The 22693-nt window shown below is 35.2% G+C and overlaps 1 protein-coding gene across 3 annotated transcripts in view; it reads right to left on the reverse strand.

Annotated features, from left to right (window-relative positions):
- Positions 1-2248: 2248 nt before the first annotated feature.
- The window catches only part of ec (ubiquitin specific peptidase echinus), a 424072-nt gene continuing 403627 nt past the window's right edge, over positions 2249-22693 (reverse strand). For all 3 annotated transcript variants that reach the window (XM_085950304.1, XM_085950312.1, XM_085950296.1), the window contains 2 exons: positions 8995-9138; positions 2249-7825 (listed from right to left, as the gene is read on the reverse strand). In XM_085950304.1, the coding sequence (XP_085806430.1) occupies positions 2402-7825; positions 8995-9138 (5568 nt within the window). In that variant the 3' untranslated portion in view covers positions 2249-2401. The remainder of the gene's footprint in view (positions 7826-8994; positions 9139-22693) is intronic.

A 22693-nucleotide genomic window follows, 5' to 3' on the forward strand; every position in this document is an offset into this window, starting at 1 on the left:
TAGCACTTATTGTAACAATTACACGAAGTTGGTTTTTATTGTTGCAATAAGTGCTATATTTTAACAGCACCTATCTTGCTGCTGTTAAAATATCGCACTTATTGGAACAATAAAAACCAACTTCGTGTAATTGTTACAATAAATGCTAATATTTTGATACAAACCAACCCTAACTTTGATACTATTTATCACTTTAGTGTTCGATAAGTATAGAATAGACCCAATGGTCAGACGCTAAATATATTTCCACAAACAGAAATTATAAGTTTAGTATGTTACAACCATAGAAGTATTAAATTAAAAGAGGGGTAAGGAATCGGCTTTCTCATACAGCTGAATGAAGCAGGCCAACAATAGCCGACAACTTATAAGAAATAGCGACGCGATAAAAAAAATTCAGGGCATCACAGAGGATTTACTTTGGTCATTATAACGTGCCCATATAATATAATGTTAACGTTCAAATTTTGCCACAAATTGATTACCAGCCCGCCTCACCATACTTTTTCGCCATACTAGCCTGCTTCACCATACTTTCATATAACCTGCCGCCCCTAGGTTACAATGTATAAAACTATAATATGCGGTTTCTTTCTGTAGGTATTTTTAAGCTCATTAAATAATGTTTGAGGCTTTCACGGTTGTTTGTCATCGTAGTAGATTTTTGGGTTCCGGGAATTTATAGCAATATCACCTTTATTGTAATGGCGTTAGAACAGTGTTTCTATAGATCTACCATCATAAATTGGCATTTCAGCGAGGGCGCTAGTATGACATTGAGAATATTACCATAACTAACAAAAAAATGGTAATTTATATTTTTTTATTGGTAGTAGATTATTGTACAAATATTATGCAATCCATAATTCGAGAAACAATTGTAAAATTAAATGGCATTTGTAACAAATTTATCCTCGATAGACAATTTTAGTTTCAAATTCGACCGGCTGCCAACTTACGATGGTAGATCTTTAGTATCAATGTTCGTTTGAGCGAACCCGTTCGAGCCGAACCATTCGGCAGACCCAACAAAAAGTGTCGGGAATTTATAGCAATATCAACTTTATTGTAATGGCGTTAGAACAGATTATGCCATTCGGCAGACCCGACAAAAAAGTGGGTGTCATTTTTTTTTCCAGATGCTTCGTCCATATTAATGTCATTGCCTACACTACATTTTATCATAAAAACATATCATCTCTTGATAATGGCCTCTGCAACGAGCCCGAAATGTCGCGGAAAGAAGGAAGAAGGACACACGGTGGAAACCCAAAAATCTACTACGGTGTTTTTGAGCCCTTACATGTTAACATTTTTTAGTAGCGCCACAAATGCTCACCGCATACGCCGACTTTTTATTTACATACAGACCGCCCTCGACTTTCGCACGTAATTGATTCCTAAAAATGTGTTCGAATGTTGAATATTAGAAAGTAGAGGGATGTAAAAAAAAACATCAATGAGTATTTATAATAAAAGTTGACGAGGTGTATTATTTAGCAATCTGGTTTTTTCTTTATAAACTTGTCAAGAGATATATGAATACCACCCTTTCACGTCTTTGAGAAGGTGACAGAGGACGGAGGAGAAAGAAGCGACTACATGGAACCGCACAGGTTTTGCATTATCAACAAATATCTAAATTTTAAGAAAGGTACGAAATAGCAAATTGTGCAAAAGTAAATGTTCGAATGTCGAGGGCCGCCTGTACATTTAGATGTGACACACACTTTTCAGACCTCACGCATATGTGACGCTTCAAAAAAACACCAATGTGCAAGGACACTTTCCTTTTTTTCATTACGTTTTGAAATTTTTTAGAGGAACATTTTTATAATAATATTCAAAATAAATTAAACTCTATTTTATTTCGTAGTAAATCTTTATTATGTAAAAAAATAGTTTCCATACATTTATTACAGCTGTAGGTATTTCATATATCATACAACAAAATTATAATATAACATACCGTAATTATATAAATTCTTTTATAAAACATTTTATAAAATATATTGAGATCACATGCGGTTAAACGCATAGTTCATTCTTAATTGCTATGTCATATCTCATTCCACTTAGCATAGGTATTATTATTAATTCACATTAATTTTATTATTATGTACAAATAATATTATATTATTATAAAAATATATGAACATGTTATTTTTAAGTATGAATTTTTATAGTAATAATTATTGACAATGATAAAACCTCATGTAGTGATAATTTACACATTTTTTTTAAATACTTAGATAAAAGTTTAATTAAATATTTTCTTGGTCAGTGAGCACACTATGTTGCTTCACAATATTAAATATTTTGATTCATAACCGACTTATAATTAAATTTGAATTTGTACTTCATTTATTTAGAATAAGTGTCATTGTTAGTTTTGTCATTCTTATAAGGTTCTTGGTTTAAATCTTGACATATAAAAGTCACAATCGACACAATACATAGCGGGCAAGTTCACTTGTTTCTTCCTACACAAATTGCAAGGGTTTTTTCCTACACCGTTATTGTTTAAATTCACTGTATTATTTACACCATTACTCACAACATTATTCATGTTGGCAGTATTATTAACGACACTATTATTTACAGGGGCTGGATGATTAGGCAACATGGCGTGTTGTAAGTTGCTCGGTTGATTCGAAATACTCCCTCCGTTGACAGGACTCATTGCCATATTGTGATTTATCGCAGTGTTCTTTGTCAGTAGAGGAGAATCAGGAGAACCGCTCTTCGTTCCGGCTTCGAAAGAGACTGATTTCTTCGGTGGCTGTTTCATTATCGGTGGATGTTGATACGGTGATATCTTCGCAGGTACGCTTTGATACGATGGATTAAACTGTCCGTTCATATTCACTTGATCAATATTATACCCTTGTTGATATGGATATTGCCTATTATCTTGACCGTTATATTGTGGATATAATTTATTGATTTCGTTAGAGTTTGGCTGCAAACTTTTTTGTACAGGTAAGTTATGTTGTAAGGGTTGTGTTTCATGATTGTAATGTTGTGGAATTCTTTGATAAACACCTGAAGTATTATTGTTAATAGCGTGATTGATTTGAGTGTCGTTTCCGTGTAAATATGGAACTCTCTGATACGGGGAATTATAAGCAACTGCTTGAGTGTTTTGTTGATAACTATTGTTTATGGCATTTGGATTATAAGTAGAATTCATTGGGTTTGCATTATAAGTGTCAGGTTTTAATAAAGGTGTTGTATTTGTAACGTATTTGGATCTATTAAAATCATTATCGTAATTATTTTGAGCTCCATTCATATTGACAGTATCTACAATCGGATGTGTTTGTGCAGGATTAGGAACATGTTGATATGGTGAGTTATTAAGGATATTTTGTTGCGTGGAAGGCAAATTATTGTTAAAAGGTGGAGATTGGTATGGTCCTTGATAAGGCTGTGTACGGTTTATCGGGAAATACATTGCATTCTGTGTTTGTTGATATGTATTATTTACTGCGGGATAAGTGTTTGGTATTTGTCTTGGCATTGACTGTTGTTGAGTAGTTGTGGTGTATTGTGTATTTTGAGTGTTATATTGCTGTGTTTGTACATTATTGGCAGGTATATGCGAAAATTGATTAGTTTGCTGATTGTTAGCTGCGATATTCGTATTTGCCATGGGATAGCTTTGATAGATTTGATTCTGTTGAAGCGGTGGTTTTGTTAGTTGCCTTTGATTTAATTGATAAGCGTTGTTATTTTGAGTGGGCATAGGGGGCGATTGATATATATTAGAAGAGGGCATTTGATGAGCTGAATTGATTCCGTTAGTCAGATGCTGATAAGCGGCGTTAGTAACACGAGGCTGTTGAATTGGCATCGGTTGAACCATCTCAGGCGACTTAAACTCATCCAGATCCTCAATACTATTATGTGAATTCATATTAGGAATCTGCTGATATACAGAAGGAACTTTCGCATATTCCATAAGACCATTAATATTGTCAGCTCGGTGGTTTGAGTTCTGAGAAATGCATGACATATTTGACTTTTGACTTTCAATTGAATCCTGTCGTTGAAGAGAAGGCTTCTCTCCTTGTAACGGAAGAGTAACCACGGTTTCAGGTTTATTACGAGCCGATTTAAGAACTCGTTCTAGTATCGGATTAGGAATATAGCTATCGTCTTCTTGATCCTCAGCTGTAGCCACCAAGATTACTTGATCACAGAACGATACAGATTTCTTTTTCGTCCGTAAAATATTATCAACTTTTGATTCGATACTGTTCAGCGTGTCAGTGGAACAGCTGTGTTGAGAATTTTGACTGAGCTGCCGATTGACAGCCGCATTCAACATTTCGACTTCTCGCATCTCTTCTTCGATTTGGCTCTTTCCTATCGAGGATTCTGATGAGCGCCTGCTATTGGAATAATCACTGACATACGTATTCAGCGACTCGTTGGTGAGCATATTATATGGTGACGAACTCATCTGGTTGTTACGTCTCATATCACCTTGTGAATTATTATAAAGGGATACTTTATCAGCCAGTTTAATGGGATGTTGCTCGGTTTCGTTCACGTTTATTGGCGACATAACATATTCAAATCGAGATGCAAGATTCTTTACCAAGCTGACATTTTCAATCTCTTGTTGAGTATTGTTTCTTGGAGTAGATGTTATCTGAGGTTGGTGAGTTATAAGTGGCATAGGGTGGACATTATTATCTTGTAAATTATTCAATGGCCTTTGCACATCGGACGGTCCCGTTTTCTTCAATTTCAACGCGGCCTGTTTCGCCTGCAACTCTTTCAGCCAAGTCTCACCGGTGGATCTCGTACCTTCCTCGGTAATATTTTTCTTTGCCAGCGAATCTTGAGACAGGATTTGCTGTCGTTTTTGCTGCAATTGAGCTAACAGTCCAGTTGCAGGCGGTTCGATTTCATCGGAGACTTGATGGGAGTGATTTATGTTTGGATTCTGTTTCTGCTGATCGGAAGGATTGTCTAAAGGTGGGGGAGGAGGTGGGAAATCTTCGCTCGCTTGTCTGGAATGAATCGATGATGTCGGTGGACTCGGATAAGGTGGCAGAAGATCCATATTCGCCACTCTGATTCCGACGCAATCGACTTCATCTACGCCGTCATCAAATGCAGATGACAAATTCTGAACGTGCGACTGACTTATAGGTAACGTATTTATTATTGTGTCTTGTTTTACGGGACTTCTCTCTTGATGAACATCAGCCTTTGTTATTACCGTGTGGTAATTCGTTACTGCCGGCTGTGCGGTTGTCATACCGCACGCGTCATACAGCATTACGTGATTGTACTGCTGCTGTGTCATTTCTTTCATTCTTGGTGTTTGTGCGTAATTTTTATTGTTGTCGTTATACGACGGTAAAAACGGCAACGATTGAGGCTCTCGATCGCATGCACCGAACGAACCGTCCTGTGTCTGATGAATCTCTTGATTCATCTGATAATTCTGCTGGTGGAAATAGTTGGTCTGCACTTCATTGGGTAGAGGATAGGGTGGCCGGTCCGCGAGGTCATGATTGACTTCAATACCGTGCTTAGACCCGCTAAGCTGGGAAGAAGTCCTCAATGGCGGCGGCGGGGGCACCTTGGCAATGGTCAACATTTTTCCGGCGCTTCCGTGAAAACTCTTTCTCATCAATTTGCTCCTCTCCAAATTTGGGTTCGTGGTATTGCCCGAGTATTCTAGATGGCCTTCGGATAAGTACCCGCTCATACCGGAAAGATTTTTGTCCAATCCTTTCAATCCGACACCGCTATCGTCTACTGAGCTTTGAGTTTTAGTATCGATATCAGATTTATTGCCAACATCTGGATTACCTTCTGTAAGGTCCGGCATTGATCTATTTTTTCGTCTGATCAGACCTCCCATTAGCAGCTTCCTCCGGATTTTGTGTTGCTTTTTGCCAGGCTTAGAATCCTTCTCTCCCTTTTTATCGTCTTTTTCTTCTTTCGTTTTTTCTCGTTTCAGCGTGTCCTTTGCATTGGCCAATGATTCCGGTGCAATCGACAAATCTTTGGACATTTTACTCCTGTCTTCACTCCGAGATCGTTTCTCTTTACTTTTATCGTCATCCTTATTCTTCGACCTGCCAAATATGCTTCGACTTTCCCTGTTGGGTCTATCGTAAATCATGTACTCTTCATCTTCAATCGCATTCGATGGCTGCGGTGATTTTTTCAACGTAGACTTTTTCTTGGGCAAAGTTGCATAAATCTCAATACTCTTGGTAGGACTAGGTTTTTCTACAACTGGAGCAGGCGTAATGAGCAGTTCTTTACTGTTCTGTCGGGAATGGTTGCCTTTGTCCCGAGAGTTTTGCCTGGAATGACGTGCACTGGAGTTACTTCCTTCTCTAGTGTGCCTGATGTCAGGAACACCAGAATCCTTCTCATTGAATCCTTGCTCTTGAAGCATTCTTCTATGAAGGCTTCTGGCTCTCATAATACAAGTATTATGTTTCATTCTTGCAAACGTCATAGTGTGAGGATTATTATAAGGTGCATCCATGGCCGCTCTGGCTTTAGTCGCAGCTGCATTGCACAATACCAAAGCTGTCTCCAGATCATGAGCATCTTCTGTCTGTCGAGACTTATCCAAAAGCTGGTCTGCTTCTAAACAGAGCCTCTCACAGTCGTCTTGCGATATTTGAGGTTTACCAAATGGCCTAACTTGTGGCTGATATTCCGGTATTTGGGCCAACTGTAAGTTATGCTTGAGGACTTGTTGCAAAGGAAGACTATCAGTTGACGACAGAGAATACGAATCATACCCTGCATCGTACCGACCGCTACTCCCACTGCTAAGTTCTCCTTTCCTAGTTGGGCTGCCGGGTACACTGCCATTCCTTGGCTGGATTTTCCCCACAAGATATAAGTAAGGATTTTCCAATGTTGTGGAAGACGATGAAGAAGTGCTATTCCGGTCTCCACTCCAGTTACCAGAGTCTCTTCTTCTTGGCACATTTAAAAGATCAGATAAGAACATATCTCCCAACATATTGGCAGTGGTCGATCCAGTACTCAGACTCCTGTGCAGTTGCATCTGTTGCTTCTTAGCATTCTGAGCATTCAGGACATTCTCTACAGTTTTCCGGCTGATATAATCAGGTTCCTTACCTTTATCACCATCCACTGCATCAATATCACAAGATTGCTGTTGCTTTGCGAATAAGTTATCTTGGATGACGGCCAAATTCTGATATTCATTATAAGGTCGGTTAATTGGAGGCCTATTCTGAGTGAAGACATGAGTATCCGGATTCGGAGTTATGGCACGGCGTGTGTTTCCTATATTAGGCTTCTCAGGACTCGGCGTGACGGATCTCCTGAGAATATTTTGCGGCGGAGCGTTACCGACGCCAAGATTAGGGAATGGGATGACCGCTTTCGGTGCAGTTTCCGTATTGCAGGGTGTCCCGTTCGGTGTCGCGTATAGTAAAAGCAGTGGCTGATATCTTCCTCGTCGACATTTCTCGACTACTTGGTCCCATCGAGGGCCAACTTCCTTTACCGTAGCGTCGTCGAAATATATCCACAATCGTAGCTTAGTATGGAAGAAGAACGTAGAGTAATGCTTTCCGTAATATGTGACTACTCCGACGAGGTTGTGGACGGTTTGCGACGCCCAGTGCTGGTCGACGACACTGTGGAAGATATCTTGGAGGGTGAGCGTCGTTCCGACTGTGCTGAAGACATCCATGATGTGCTCCAGCGTCGGTCGTTCGGAGTCCCAGACTACTCCGACGGACACGATCTCGGGTCTGTTCATCAGAGAGCGGCATATTTGGGTCTTTGCTCCACACGAGCTCTGAAAAATATAAATAAAATTGTCCATTAGAATCTTTAAAATTGTAGGAACAATATACTGATGATAACCTGACTGAAACTGAATACGACTCCATTTAAAAATATTAAGTTGGTATTAGGTAGTTCATTAGTCTTAAAGTGCTACAAATGAAAGATACTGAATCGTTATATTTTATATTGGTACATATTTGAGGGAATATACTAATAGCTAATTTGAGGGTAATAATATAAAGAGAGTCGGTATTGTTTGGCAAAATGAAGCCATGTTTCTTGCGTATAACGCACAGTAGAATCTCAATTTTATTATTATTAACTTAACTATGAAACGTTATAATATCATCATGTTGCTTCTCAGTATGGCTGCCAAATTTAAACACAACATAATTAACCATATTTTTAATTAAAATTAAAATTAAAATAATTACTACTAACTTTATATTTAACACAAAAACAATAAATAATAAACACATGATCTCAGTTTTTAAATGACTAATCATTCAAATCAATATTTACCAGCGACATGTACAAAAAATATTTAATTTACTATAATTATAGTATCTGTATTATAATTTTATAGTACGCCCAAAATACTATAATTATCGGAGAAAATAAATACGTAAAAAGTACTTAAATTTCCATATTTCCGTTCGATAAATTGGTGCTATAATATTGGAATATAAAAAAATTTGGAGAACCTGGAAAAAAAATGCTTGAAAAACGTAAAAAAATTCGTTGACTTTGGTTTAAAATGAAACTTCTTGAATTCATTGGTAAGCATTTTTAGTCGCAAGGTGTACCGAAATAAAAAGGGTTCTCGGAGTTTCTCAAATTCTCCGTTATTTTTTTTCTGAAAAACAAAAAACCTATACCTACATTTTCAAATGACAACGCGTAGATACTATATTTTTTACCCAAATACTATAATTTTTGAGGCTATGTACTATAATTCCATTTTGAAAAGATGGCAACACTGACTGGACACAAGATTGACAAAATGACAAATTTAATTTTGACATTAGATGAGACGTGGTACCTATGTAAATGTAAGTACTGCGCTATATTTTGTTGGCCTCTGCGCAATGAGACTCTGCGTGATAGAAATTGAAGTTGAAACAAGACAGCTAGAATATAGATATATCCTAATTTGGATCGAGTATAGTATGTACTCACAGGGCAGTCTCGTATATCGCCCATGCCGCCGGCTCTCTTGAGCAGGTCTCCGAAGTTGTCTGTGTTCTGTCCGCAGGATGTCGGGTTCGAGCCGTTCTGCCGAGCTTGCGTCGTCAGGGCGGATGCAGATACGTAGTGGACCATCTGCAAATTACAAAATCTCCCATTATAATATCCGTCAAGCCAATTTTCACACGAGTTTTTGACCGCTATCAAAATCGGGCTAAGAATACACACACAAAGTGGTTTGTGCCATCCATGTAATAATATGTAAATTATAATGTTTTTCCCTCTTTCCAACTTCGATTTGCAAAACCGATATCCCGAATTTCAGATTACTACATATTCATTGATTTCTTTCAAAAATAACATTTTATTTTACAACTAATAAAAAGTGTTTAAAATAAGATTAGATTTTTTTTTATGACGCCATGTATCCCATTATTTTCTTGGAATTACGGAATTAGCATAACACATTAAAAATCTCATATTTTTTTTGCAAGGTATTATGCAAATTGTCAATACTTATAAATTCGAATGGTTATGTTATGGATGTGATCTGAATTCCTAACACAGTGACGTCCCTAGGTAAAATGCCGCCCCTAGGCAGCGCCAAAATGCCGCCTCATTTGTTCATACATTATTTTTGTCATCCTTTCACGAGTTCAATATCTAAGAAATGGGTTGTGTGTTGTATGTATACATTATTAACCAAATATCAGACTAATTTTATTATTCGCAAATCTGCACGTGCCGTTTCTGTGGGTCTATTCTATACTTATCGAACACTAAATTGATAAATAGTATCAAACTTAGGGTAGGTTTGTATCAAAATATTAGCACTTATTGTAACAATTACACGAAGCCGGTTTTTATTGTTGCAATAAGTGCGATATTTTAACAGCAGCAAGATAGGTGCTGTTAAAATATAGCACTTATTGCAACAATAAAAACCGGCTTCGTGTAATTGTTACAATAAGTGCTAATATTTTGATACAAACCTACCCTAAGTTTGATAATATTTATCAATTTAGTGTTCGATAAGTATAGAATAGACCCACATGATGCAGATGAACATTTTGTGTTAACTCAATTTCGACAAAAACTGGACAAACAATATCTTTGCACTAAGGCTAAAGCATCGACTGTATTAATAAATTAATTATTGAATGGATACCCATAATAAAGATTATAATTTAAGAAATAGTCGCGAGTAGCGTCGGTATATACAGATTTATATAATATATAATATCGTACAGTGGCGCACCCAGGATTTAATATTGGGAGGGGCCCAAGGAGGAGAATGTAAATTAGTCCCATAGGCTCTTTTTCTTCTTCACAGCTTAATTTCTCGTTTGTCGTTCTTTTGTCTATTGCACTCGGTGTACCTATACCATGGTCCCCACATCCTGAAACGGGCCCTCAGGCTAGGATATTTGGCAGCCCCCCTACCTACCGCTAAGGTTAAATGAAGTATGAAACACTAAATTAACGTTTTCCGAATTGTGTTTTAGTTCAAATTAAGGGTACTTATAGAGTGAATTATTGGCGATTTTTAATACATCTACTTTAATAATGGAGCTGTCGAGTATCAACACATAATAATCAAAACATATATTGTTCATGGCCATGAAGTATATTAGCGCCGCAGGCGACTTTTTTTTAGTATTAAAACTAATTTATGATGTGTGTTTATATCACTTATCTGGTCAACCTGACACGCCGGGCCCCCCAGCCAGAGCTCTGTCAGCCCTCCCAAGCTATGCCTACACCACTCCGGAATTCTGGTGGACACGGAGAATTTTTTGACAGTCCCATTAGGGATTGGGTTTCTAAAAAACCCGACATTTTCGAAATTTTTGTGTTAGAAATTAAAATCTAAGAAATTTTTCTATAAAGGTGCTGGTGAATTACATTCTGATAATTTTTATTTTGGGGGGTGCCAGGGCCCCCTGGCCCCCCCCTGGGTGCGCCACTGATATCGTAGGCAGTAGCATATTAAAGATAATATGTTATAGTTTCAATAAAAAATAATCTACATATTTGAATGAATAGATTAAGCAAATCGAATTAACATAAGATGAAGTTATTTTTGCGTACCGTATTACGCATGAATAAACATTAAAGGCCTCACATTCCTTGTTAGTAAATAATAATCGTTTATAATAATATGTAATATCTATCACGGAGATAATAATAATAATATGTAATGGAGAATTAATATAAACGTCGTCGGGTCGGACTGCCATCGCCCACACAATCGTAAAATAAATTATTTTAACCTCAACGTTGCAAAACTTGCAAATGTTCAAATTCAAGGTAAATCACTCTTACTTATTGAAAAGTTTTAATAATGTTAACATTTACGAGATAGACACATACGTATTAAATAAATTATTGCATTGGCGTGCAATACAATATGAAAGTTCATTTAGGTCACAAATAGTAAGATGCAAAAATGAGTTTGAAGGGGAATCTAGTATTTTTAAAGAAAATACGTCATTACGAATGTATAATGTTTGAGGCTTTCACGGTTACACGGATTACACGATGCAGGCAATTGCCGAGCACTCGATGGGGGAATGGGACGACTGGCCTCCGGACAATTGGACGCCGCACTGTCGTAGACACGTGTACATAGACGAGGTATTTTAATCAGTTTCTATCTACTACTTCGTAGTTTGAATTCATTTTACTCTTAACATAATGTATTCTTTATCACGGATTGAGAATTACCATGCCTAAGGCTTTATATTAAATAAAAAACTCTTTTTTCGTTGGAACTTAAACATATGCACGATTAAATCATTGTTTACGTCTGCATATTTACATTCTTACCACATATTAAATCATAATATAATCATTGAAGTATAAATAATAATATTGAATATTTTTTTTTAAAGTACCTATAAGTACCTAACGTCTACTTATTTTCGAATTCCGTGGCGTCCAGTTGTCCGGTGCCAAATCGTCCTAGACCCCTCGATGGATACACGACACAAATTTGACTTTGAAACCAAGATATTGGGTCGGAATAAAGGATATTTCGCACGATTGGTAAAGGAGGCCATTGAAATCGATAGAAACCCTGAAAATATTAATAGGTATAATGGATTACGGTTAAAAACGTCATGGCTTCCGGCACTATCAGCAAAATCCAATATTCGAGCCGGTATCCCTGGTCGTAACGATTGACAGATTACTCTGAGCAACGTTTACTCTTAGCTAATCGGTTACCTTTTAACATTTTTAGAGCAACGTTTACATTCACATACCTACACTACATTTTCATCATAAAACATAATATCATCTCTTGATAATGGCCTCTGCAACGAGCCCGAAACGTCGAGTAAGGAAGGAAGAAGGGCACACGGTGGAAACCCAAAAATCTATTACGAATGTGTTGTAATATTAGATATATCACTTCCCACCTTTTGAAAGTATTACTTGTATTAGAAAATACTGAAGTATTAATAATCATGCATAATATGCGTGAATTTTGTGGATAGATATTGGGTGTAAATAATATATTATACTGAACCGTCCCAGTTTCAAAAATGAAAATACCTTCACATATTAGACCTGTGGACTTACTTCTTCTATATCTTTATTTTAATTAATGTACATAAATATATTCTTTTTGACAGTTTCTCAAACGAGTATTTTCTAACTTTTTTCAAGGAAGCTCGTAGGTCAAGCATTTTCCCTACCCTCACGTTGCATAGTTTCCAATCCTGATATTCTGGAAATTTTGAATTTTTATGCACCAGTAAATTACATGCGTGGTCGCAGCTTTTTCTTCGTTAGGACTTCATGACTGAGGATGGTGGCCCGAACGATTTAACCGTACTTAATTGAAGAAGATATGACATTTGTACACTTAATATTATTCTATTATTTTATACAGGTGAATACTTGCAGCCATGACCTATTTTTATGTCAGGCACGAATAACGAGAACTGTGCGGCTGGCAATGCACCTCCTTGGAGATGTAGACATTTTTAGCGATGCAATATGTATTTTGTTTCAATTTCAATTTGTATGTTTCTTGAATTATTGTTGTTTTTTTTATTTTACTTATTTCTTTTGCTATAAAATTATTTTTGGCTTTTTTTTTCTAAGTTGATTTGCTTGTACCTACTTTTTATTCTAAATGTCGTATTGTGAACGTCTTTAATTAGTAATTTGTTATGTGCTCAATGTGTATTTTTAAAAATTAAATAAATTAATAAATATATAGAAAAGTGATTCAATCATTCAATATTGACATTGTTGCCTATATAGTATATACATTGGTTATAAGGTTTTAAACCGAACCTTTCTACAAAACCATGGCACATTGCGACTGTCTTTTACAGTTCTATTTTAATAATCTGTTCTGTGGTCAATGGATATATTTAATAACGACTCAGTAAAAATAATAAAATAAATGTGCAATTCCCTACTATCAATTATTGCTGTTTTCAAATATGCCGCCTCGGTATATTCATTCAATAAACAAAATGGGTTTAATACAAAAGACAGATTGATTTGTTTGAAAACGTTTCTCTCTCGCGCCAACTAAGCACGCCATTGTGTAAAATAAACACATAGGAATGTTTTAAAAGCTCCCGGCGATATTCCTTCAATAATATGCAATACGTGACTTCGCAATCCAAGTGAGCATTTATTTAATTATTTCATCGAATCATAGATTTTTTCTCAGATAAAAAGGCGGCATTTCTACGCATACAAGCATACAATAAGGCATAAGCTAGATCTACAATGGCGATAATTCCAATTAACAATGCTCACTTTTATAATGGATAAATCCGTAGAAATAAAAATCTGCATTGTATAAAGACACATTCATAATATTGTAATAAGGCTTATCGAAAAATTGTATTAACTTGAATTTGCCGCCAATTTCAAATAATAAAAAGACGTGCCGAATCGTTTCTGAAAATAAACGAATTACAAATATCGAATGTACGCATTGCCGCACATCATTTTTTTCTGGTGAGAAAAATATTATCTTGGTACAATTCACGGCCCCCACATTGTCTGACAGCGACCCCACTGGAATTATTCCATAGATAAATAAATATTATTCCAAATTTGATTTTTTTTAATAATTCTTTATGGCTGTTCACACACTATTTTTTATTGAATAATTACCTAAATATTACTACTTATGTATATAATATACAATAAATAGGTAGCTAGAAATGGTTTCATAGGAAAATTTATAATGCTTATCTTACGTAATAATACACCTTTTATTTAAATAGCCGTGATTTTTGTATGTTTCTACAAAATAATATTACGTAAGTATCTTCATTTATTAGGTACTTGGAATTCAAATATATTTGAAATTAGAATCATCGGCGTCCGATTTCTGCATTCTATGAGATCTGATAACGATCAAATATAAACTGTTTTAATGTATTTTTTTATTAAACGGCGGTGTTTTTTTATTTTTATGTATTTTTTTATAATGTGCGGGAAGAGTTCATGGATCCGGACCGCCCGCAATAAATGATAACTGATAACCCGGGAACACTAAATTAATGGGAACTGTTTTACATATCGAGTGTGGTAGCAGTTTCGAAGCAGGGTTTCACTTTATTATTTTAGGTCATAAAACCAATTGACAAAGCTCGCCGACTGTCCGCAAATATTGAAAGCGCGTTATGTGTACGTGACATATTTAAATGTATATTATGACGTAACAATTGAAAATAATATATTCCTGAAAACGTGTTTCAAAGTTTAAAAAATGTTAAAAAGTTTATTAGCTAAAATTATTCAGTTAGGATGTTATAACTGTGTCGCTAGATTTTAAAATCAGCCAAGTCCATAATAGATGAATAGGAGAAAAACAGCTTTTTGTTTTCTCAAATACACAGTCACAAGGGTTGATAGTTCATACTATTTCGAGTATAGAATATTTTAAAATGAATAAATTCCACATTTTGATAATGCAGAAATGTTAGAAAGCAGTAGTTCTTCAGCAATTCACAAAAAAGTCAAAAATACCTAAAGGTGGACTTGGCTGATTTTTAAATGTAGCGACACAAATATTTTTTTGTTCAAAATATCTGACAACACTAATAATAAAGTTGCAAACTCGATATATTATGTAAGTACATTGTATGTCTGATAAACCTTTGAAATAAAAACAAAAAAAAATCGGTAGGGACTCACTTTAACAAAAGTTAAAAAAAAAATGAAATGTCTTCTTTCTACATATAAATTGATATCAATATGAAATATAACATTTTCAATATGCATGTATCAAATAACACATCGATCCATTTTGTAGCATCATAATATATTACATTGTAATAACGTAATAAGTAATGGCCTACGACATTTGATACTTTAATATTAAAACAAAAACTTCAAATTTACAACGCTGCATAATAAAAAAAAGAACGTATGATTTATTAGAGTATCTATATTTTCAATTTTGTTGATGTTGCCTACTAGGCTGTATAATAAAACTTTTATTAGTATTGCCAAGCTAAAAAAATGGTTTTTATACTATCGTGTCCATATACAGATTTTTACGATTATTACTTTCAAGACCTTATAATATTATATTAAGGTAGGTCCATTTTTTGTTTTAAATAATCTTAATTGGAAATTAGTGATTTTTTATATTTTCTTTTGTTTCTTTAGTTTACGTTAAAAAAGGAACGGGAGTATTCGATATTTAAAAAACAATTATTATAATACCTGTGGGTCTATTCCACTCTATTCTATACTTATCGATTGCTAAAGTGATAAAGTGATACATATTATCAAACTTAGGGTAGGGTTGTATCAAAGTATTAGCACTTATTATAACAATTACAATAGGATGTTTATAATCGTTGCAATAAGTGCTAAATTTTAACAGCAGCAAGAGAGGTGGTACAAACATCTTATTGTAATTGTTACAATAAGTGCTAATACTTTGATACAAACCTACCCTAAGATTGATAATATTTATCACTTTATCACTTTGGCGGTCGATAAGTATAGAATAGACCCAATGGAGGTGTTTCTTGCCAGATCTAGTATTTCTCGATAGGCTAATGAGTACTGTAGAGATGTCAAAACAAAACAACACCAGATTGTGAGAAGAGATTTTTCACCTACGGTAAGTTAACAGGGTGACGAATTAATAACACAATCACTGATGACCTTTTAATTACCTTTTAGATATAACATTTAAATAACACGTTAATTATATCTAATGGCCAAGTACTCCAAACGTGCACGTCGCGGTGTTAACACTAAATGAGTTAATAATGTCATTCACAGAACACTACATATTTTAAAGCATTTAGACATTTAATTTATTTTAATAATGTTTTGACCTATTATATTCATATTATACATTGATGTTATATAATAAATTATTTAATAAGTAAAATATGATACTCTTATATTATGAATCGTGCATTTATTAACAAATTATTTTTCAACTTATATTTTTTTTGGTTAAAGTTAATTGCCTTAAAATTGATTAAGAATAATTTCTTTAACTAAAATAAATCACTATGAATTATGGTAAACACATCATATCGTCTTACGTATCTTTAATTAAATTTGACACGTGGGTTTATGTCGCGTGGGTAAGGTGGTATTTTAAATGTATTTGTATGTATACACACACTATAATAATAATATATTTGAAATTAATTTGACGCAAATTATCAAGTTACTATTATTAAATTACAACTATTTTTTTTTGACTAAATATTACAATTGTTTATTGACGTATCTATATACATCGTAGCCAATTAAAACAACAAAAAAACATGATAAAAATAATGCCAAAGATTCGCTGGTTGGATGGAGCTGCCAGTGACTGCCGTATTCTGGGGGCACCAAATTGGAAAGAGGCCACACTGGATAGGGACAGGTGGAGGGAGCTGTTGGAGGAGGCCAGGACCCACCCCGGGTTGTCGCTCCCCTGATGATGATCTATTACATACATAAGGCTGATTATCGACCGCTAAAGTGGTAAATATTATCACTTTATCATATTTATGTATTGAGGTATTATAATTTATTGTTACAATAAGTTAAAACTCTGAACAGTGAAAACTGTCTATCTCGCTCTAAAGTTAACACAGCCAAGAGAGGTGCTGTTAAAACATAACACTTATTCTTATTGTAACAATTACAACTAATTTATTGTTATTATTACACTATAAGTGCAAATAATTCGATACAAACCTACCCCAGATAGCTGCCGTAGAGGCCTTAAAGCAGTATTGTGCATAGGTATAAATGAGAACTCTGCCATTCTGGGCAGTGTTGACCTGTGTGTCCCTGATAACTATCTTAGAAATAGAGATCATCAGTTGTTTATTCTCCCAAGGTGCAGAACCAACCTGCCACTGGTAATGCCAATTGGGAGGGCGATAACTATGTTCAACGAAATTGCTTCGGGTATTGATATATTCTACCTACGTGAGAATGAGTTTAGGTGGACGCTGTTTTATAAATTCTTAAAATAGGGTCTGCTTAACTCATCCGGTGTACTTCCTTGTAGGTACCTATCTAATTTATCTACTGATCTATCTCTTTTTTTATGTAATACTGTTATATTAAAACATTTATCTGTTTTTCTCAAAGCCTGGGTGTTTGTGATTGTTCAAAATTACTAACAACCATCTTGTACGAAAAAGCAAGGACATGGTTATTAATAAATCTAAAAAAAAAAAAAAAATATACTGTTATATTGATATATCTTTGTTTTTAAATGTCATGTTGTGAACGTCTTAAACTTATAATTTGTAATGTCCACAATATGTTAAAAAATAAATAAATTGAATTGAATTGAATTGAATTGAGAATAGACGCGCAGGTACAAAATGGTGATTCTATCTACTGTGAGTTGTTTTGGTTAAATTCCAAGTATATGTTTATCGCATAATTTGTATATATGCCAAAAAACAATCGTAATCTAAACTGATCTGTAATATATTAAATAAACTAAGATACTAGGAGATAATTTGGTGGTTGAAAATACGCATTATGGCAATTGTTACCCGCATTAGGTATAACAAAATTATACAAAACTAATCAAAATTCATTGGAGCATATTAAGCAAATGCATGGCCAGCATTTTAACACCTGACGAAGGTACAGGTAAACGTGCCGGTTTTATTTAGATTTTAGATGCCGAGTTCCAACGTGTGGGTCGACCGCGAGGGACAAGTGGCGACTTTGAATCTGACGACACCAGCCAACGAATGTCACGTAAGAAAAGTCGCCTTCTTCCACCAGCAGCTCCGTAAAAGGTTTTTTTGTCTTTCGGCGCCTGCGCGATCGCCGCACAAGTCTGGGACGGTCGCATTGGCGTGGATTCATTACAGGGTTCATTTTAACACAATTAATTTTAATTGAAGTGAATTAACCCAGTTAATTGGCTACAGATTTTTATACAGATATTAGCTATGACTAAGCACCAATAATTCAAAGAATAATTCTGAAACAATTATTGTGTAGGTAACTTGATTTAAACCACAAAAGCCAGTTGCCAATATTATTGAAATTGGAAAACCGTTCCACTTTCATGACTATAAGTTAATTTTCTGGTAATAAGGGAGAGTGCAGGTGGCTAAATTGGTAAAGCGTTTATACAATATTGTTTACAAAAAAATATTAGTCCCAAATTCCGCTCCAAGAAGCATCATACACGGACCACCAAAGCTTAAAGGTATCTTAAAAGAAATTTCTAAAAATAGTGGTCCCTAATCTATTCTAATATTTCACTGGATCCAAATTAATTAGAGCCCGTTACCTCTGCACTAATAGGCAAGCCGGCAAGCATTTTAACCTCTACTTATAATAATCACAACTATTATATATTATTCTAATCTTCACAAAAAAGAAGATAATTATCGGAAGTAGTTAGCGGTCAGTTATGTATTATTAACACAATATCACAACTCCAAAATCAATAAAAAAGTGATAAATATGTTGTATGGTATTCAGACAGCTAATTATCCCGGGATGTAAATTGTCAGGCGTGATGTTTCTTTAACACGGTCGCTTCAGACTGTGCGAACTGTTTTAAAACGAAATACAGTAAGTACAACAATTACATATTGAGAATTGAGATGCAGCGATTTTGAAATTTTACCGAAAGCTGAAATGTTTAGTGTCATTGAGTATACCGTAACATATTTTTAAATACGTCATACTCGATTCTCATCTGATACATTTGGAATCAAGTAAGACGCAGTATCGTGTGTCTTAAATCGCTTATATCTGTATTACTAATTAGTGTACGTAACGACCATGTGTATGGAATTGCCCTGAGTGATATTAGTGTTATTTTTGATCAAGAAAAATAACGTAAACGTGTTACCGTATTAACTACTAAGAATAGCTATGCTGATATCTTTTAAACATTGCCTGGAAAAACTATACTTCTTACACAAAGGAGAAATTTACATATATTTTTTCAATTCAATGTATAAAAACTACATAATCTTTCACTATGTGCCTATACTGGTTGCAATGCCTTTTTCCTGTCTTCGTAAAATCTTGATACGCCTCTGTTTCTGGACTTAAAATTAGTTAGTAGGTAGTAAGTACGTCCAGCGTGGGCCCTGTATACGTAATGACGTACGAGTTATTAGTAGGAGGCTCTTCCTTCTAATCGAGTTGCCAACACTCGAAATCATTTTCCGTGGGAGTTGGTCAAATAAAAATTTCGAACGTACCTAATTTTTCAATATGGTTACACCACTTGTATACTTAATACCATTTTGCGTATTTATTGGTGTATTGTATCGTACAAGAGCTCAGCCTTCACGCTAATTTGTAATGTAATGGGAGATGACAAGCTGATTTTTTTATTGAATTATTAATATGTTTTATTTCGTCATTTACATACCAAACGACAGGTGTGCTTTTGTAACATGGGTTTGGTTGTGATGCCATTATTTGACAGTAAATACCCACTGAATATAGTAATTATAAGCCGGCTCGCACATCTAAACTCGTCTTGTCCATAACAAAATGTCGATGTAATTTTGTTGGTATTCACAAAACACATGTAACTTTATGTACTTCTGCATCAGGGAACTCAGAAATAATGGGAACTGAAATACACAACGGGTAAGGCGATAGCAGGTAACCGACTCGAGTAAGGATGAATCCGGGTTAAACTTACACACGTGTCTAGAATACGTTTACCGTCGAATACTAAAAACTGCTCTCGGTTTATGCATTTATTTATGCTCCTTTAATGTTGGTGTATTACACACACTATTGCACGCGCATCATGCGTGCTTCATTTTCGTAGGACACTCAGACATTCAAAAGCCTGCTTCACCATGCGGCGTATTGAATATAGCCTATTGGTATTATATTTATTATCTGTTCTGTGTTCTGCATACAGATCGAATGTGATATTTTAGTTTGATACCAGCTGGGGTCGCAAGCAACAAAGTTTATTCGTTATAATACGTTATAATAGCAAAATATCGCACCGGCGTATGTGCAGAAGCTGTTGTTGATTTCGTTTCGGTTAGCTACGTGACGTCACTTACCCGGCATGCCCTCACCTATGCGCACAATAATGTTGCAACATTGTGCTCAGATTTGATCTACGAATGTTTATATCCAAGTATTATATTAAAATATGGCCTCTACAAATATAGCAATGTGACATGGAAACGTGCGTGGTGGGACTAACGTGGAAAGACCACAAAATAAACAAATGAATAAGAAGGGGGACTAGAGTATGCGATCTGATAGAGGTTGCTAACTAGATGAAATGCCAAAGGACCAGGCATGTCATTCGGCGAGTGGACAACCTCTGGACGAATACAATCATAGTACAATAGTGCTAAAGGGCTACTGAACGATCACAGACACAGTGCCAGTGAAGTGCAGTTGTTTATTCATTTACAACTATTTGTAGTTGTTCAACTACTAAGTTTTATTTTTGATATGTGGATATATACTTGATTGATATACAGAATCGTTTTTATGGTTGTTTTCTTGTGCGTGATTTTACACAGTACTATATCTTGAGGATGTAGGTATATATATATAGATAATATCTAATAATTTAGTTATATATATATGAATTTAAGCGTAGAGTGTTCAACCGATGTGTGCTACCCGTGCTCACGGGAGATCAACACGAGAGATGTCCAAAGCTAAGAGTCACACAGCGAGGCATGGAGAGGTGCATGTTGGGCATCACGCGAAAGGACCGTAAGAGAAACGAATGGGTTAGGAAGCAGACAAGAGTACGCGATGTAATAGACGTTGCCAAACAGCTGAAATGGAGACGGGCAGGGCACATTGCTCGCCGAAAGGACGGCCGCTGGACAAATGCCGTCACCCAATGGTACCCAAGGGGTACGAAACGGCCACAGGGTCGCCCTAAAAGCCGCTGGATTGACGAACTGGTAAAGTTCGGCGGAAATACGTGGCAGCGAACGACACAGGACCGAGAGGGTTGGAGAAAGCTTGGGGAGGCCTTCATCCAGCAGTGGATTGACCCCGGCGGATGATGATATGAATTTAGTATTTAATAGTTTTGTTATATTAGGACAAACATAATATGCAAGGAACGTTTAGTTAATTGAGAGGTTAATTTTTAACTGCTGGATTGAAAGGTTTGATATCGACTGATTAATATGATGTTGGAGTGACGAGTATTTAATTATCGCCTGTGCTCGTTAGTTATATGTACTTTTTGTTGATAGATGGTACTATAAACAAACTAGGGAAAGTAGAGTGGAAGGAGCTAGACGAAACATTCATTCAGAAGTGGATCGACCCCAGTTGTTGATAATTAGTAATTACAGTAAAATGAATTAATTATTGTAGGTTTATATTAAATCATTATAGACATAACATAACAAACTGTCTCCAAAGTAAGTGACCGTAGCATTCAATGACACTGGACAATGAACGTTGGAATATTATTATTAATTTATAAAATGTTGATAATGAAATTATTATTATATGTAACTAAGAAGTACTTTCATTAGATTCAATTATAATATTATGCCTATCACTCGTAAGTAATCACATCCTGCAATAAGCATATAAAAATATTCTATTTTATAACTTGTTACTTCGAGGAAATGACATTATTCTGACATATATCAAGGTACGTATTTTTATCGTAAGTACCAACGATTGTTTTATAATTATAAACATCATTAATGGATAATGTTTCCTTTACATGTAACCTTATCGATGGTAATAAATTAATAAAAGGATATTTAATAAACATTCCAACAAAATATTGATGAATTCTAAATTGTATTAAATAAACGGAGTTAGTGACCGATATTACAATGGCTACAATAATTAAATGACGTTTTTAAATATACACATATCAGTGGCGAAGGGTGCATGGAGTTAAGGCTATTAATAACTCATTTACTCCTGACACCGCGACTATATAATTAACATGCTATTTAAATGTGGTAATTAAAATAATTAACAGGTCAGCAGTGATTGCGTTAAGATCAGACATAAATAGTGCACACTAAGCTTTGTTAGTCATACGTATTTGTTTTTATTGAAACCCTTCCTAATCCAAGCCATAGTAGATAATAGTCAACATATATTATGTAGATACAAGAATATTTTCGATTATAGTTTGGTAAGTATAAACAAGGCTTAATGAATTAAAAAAAACTAACCAACATCATCTGTAATGAAAACAAATAAGAATGAC

The sequence above is a fragment of the Rhyacophila brunnea genome, unplaced genomic scaffold (genome assembly GCF_057557595.1).
Source record: "Rhyacophila brunnea isolate RB1 unplaced genomic scaffold, BYU_Rbru_1.0 scaffold_10, whole genome shotgun sequence".
Lineage (NCBI taxonomy): Eukaryota > Metazoa > Arthropoda > Insecta > Trichoptera > Rhyacophilidae > Rhyacophila > Rhyacophila brunnea.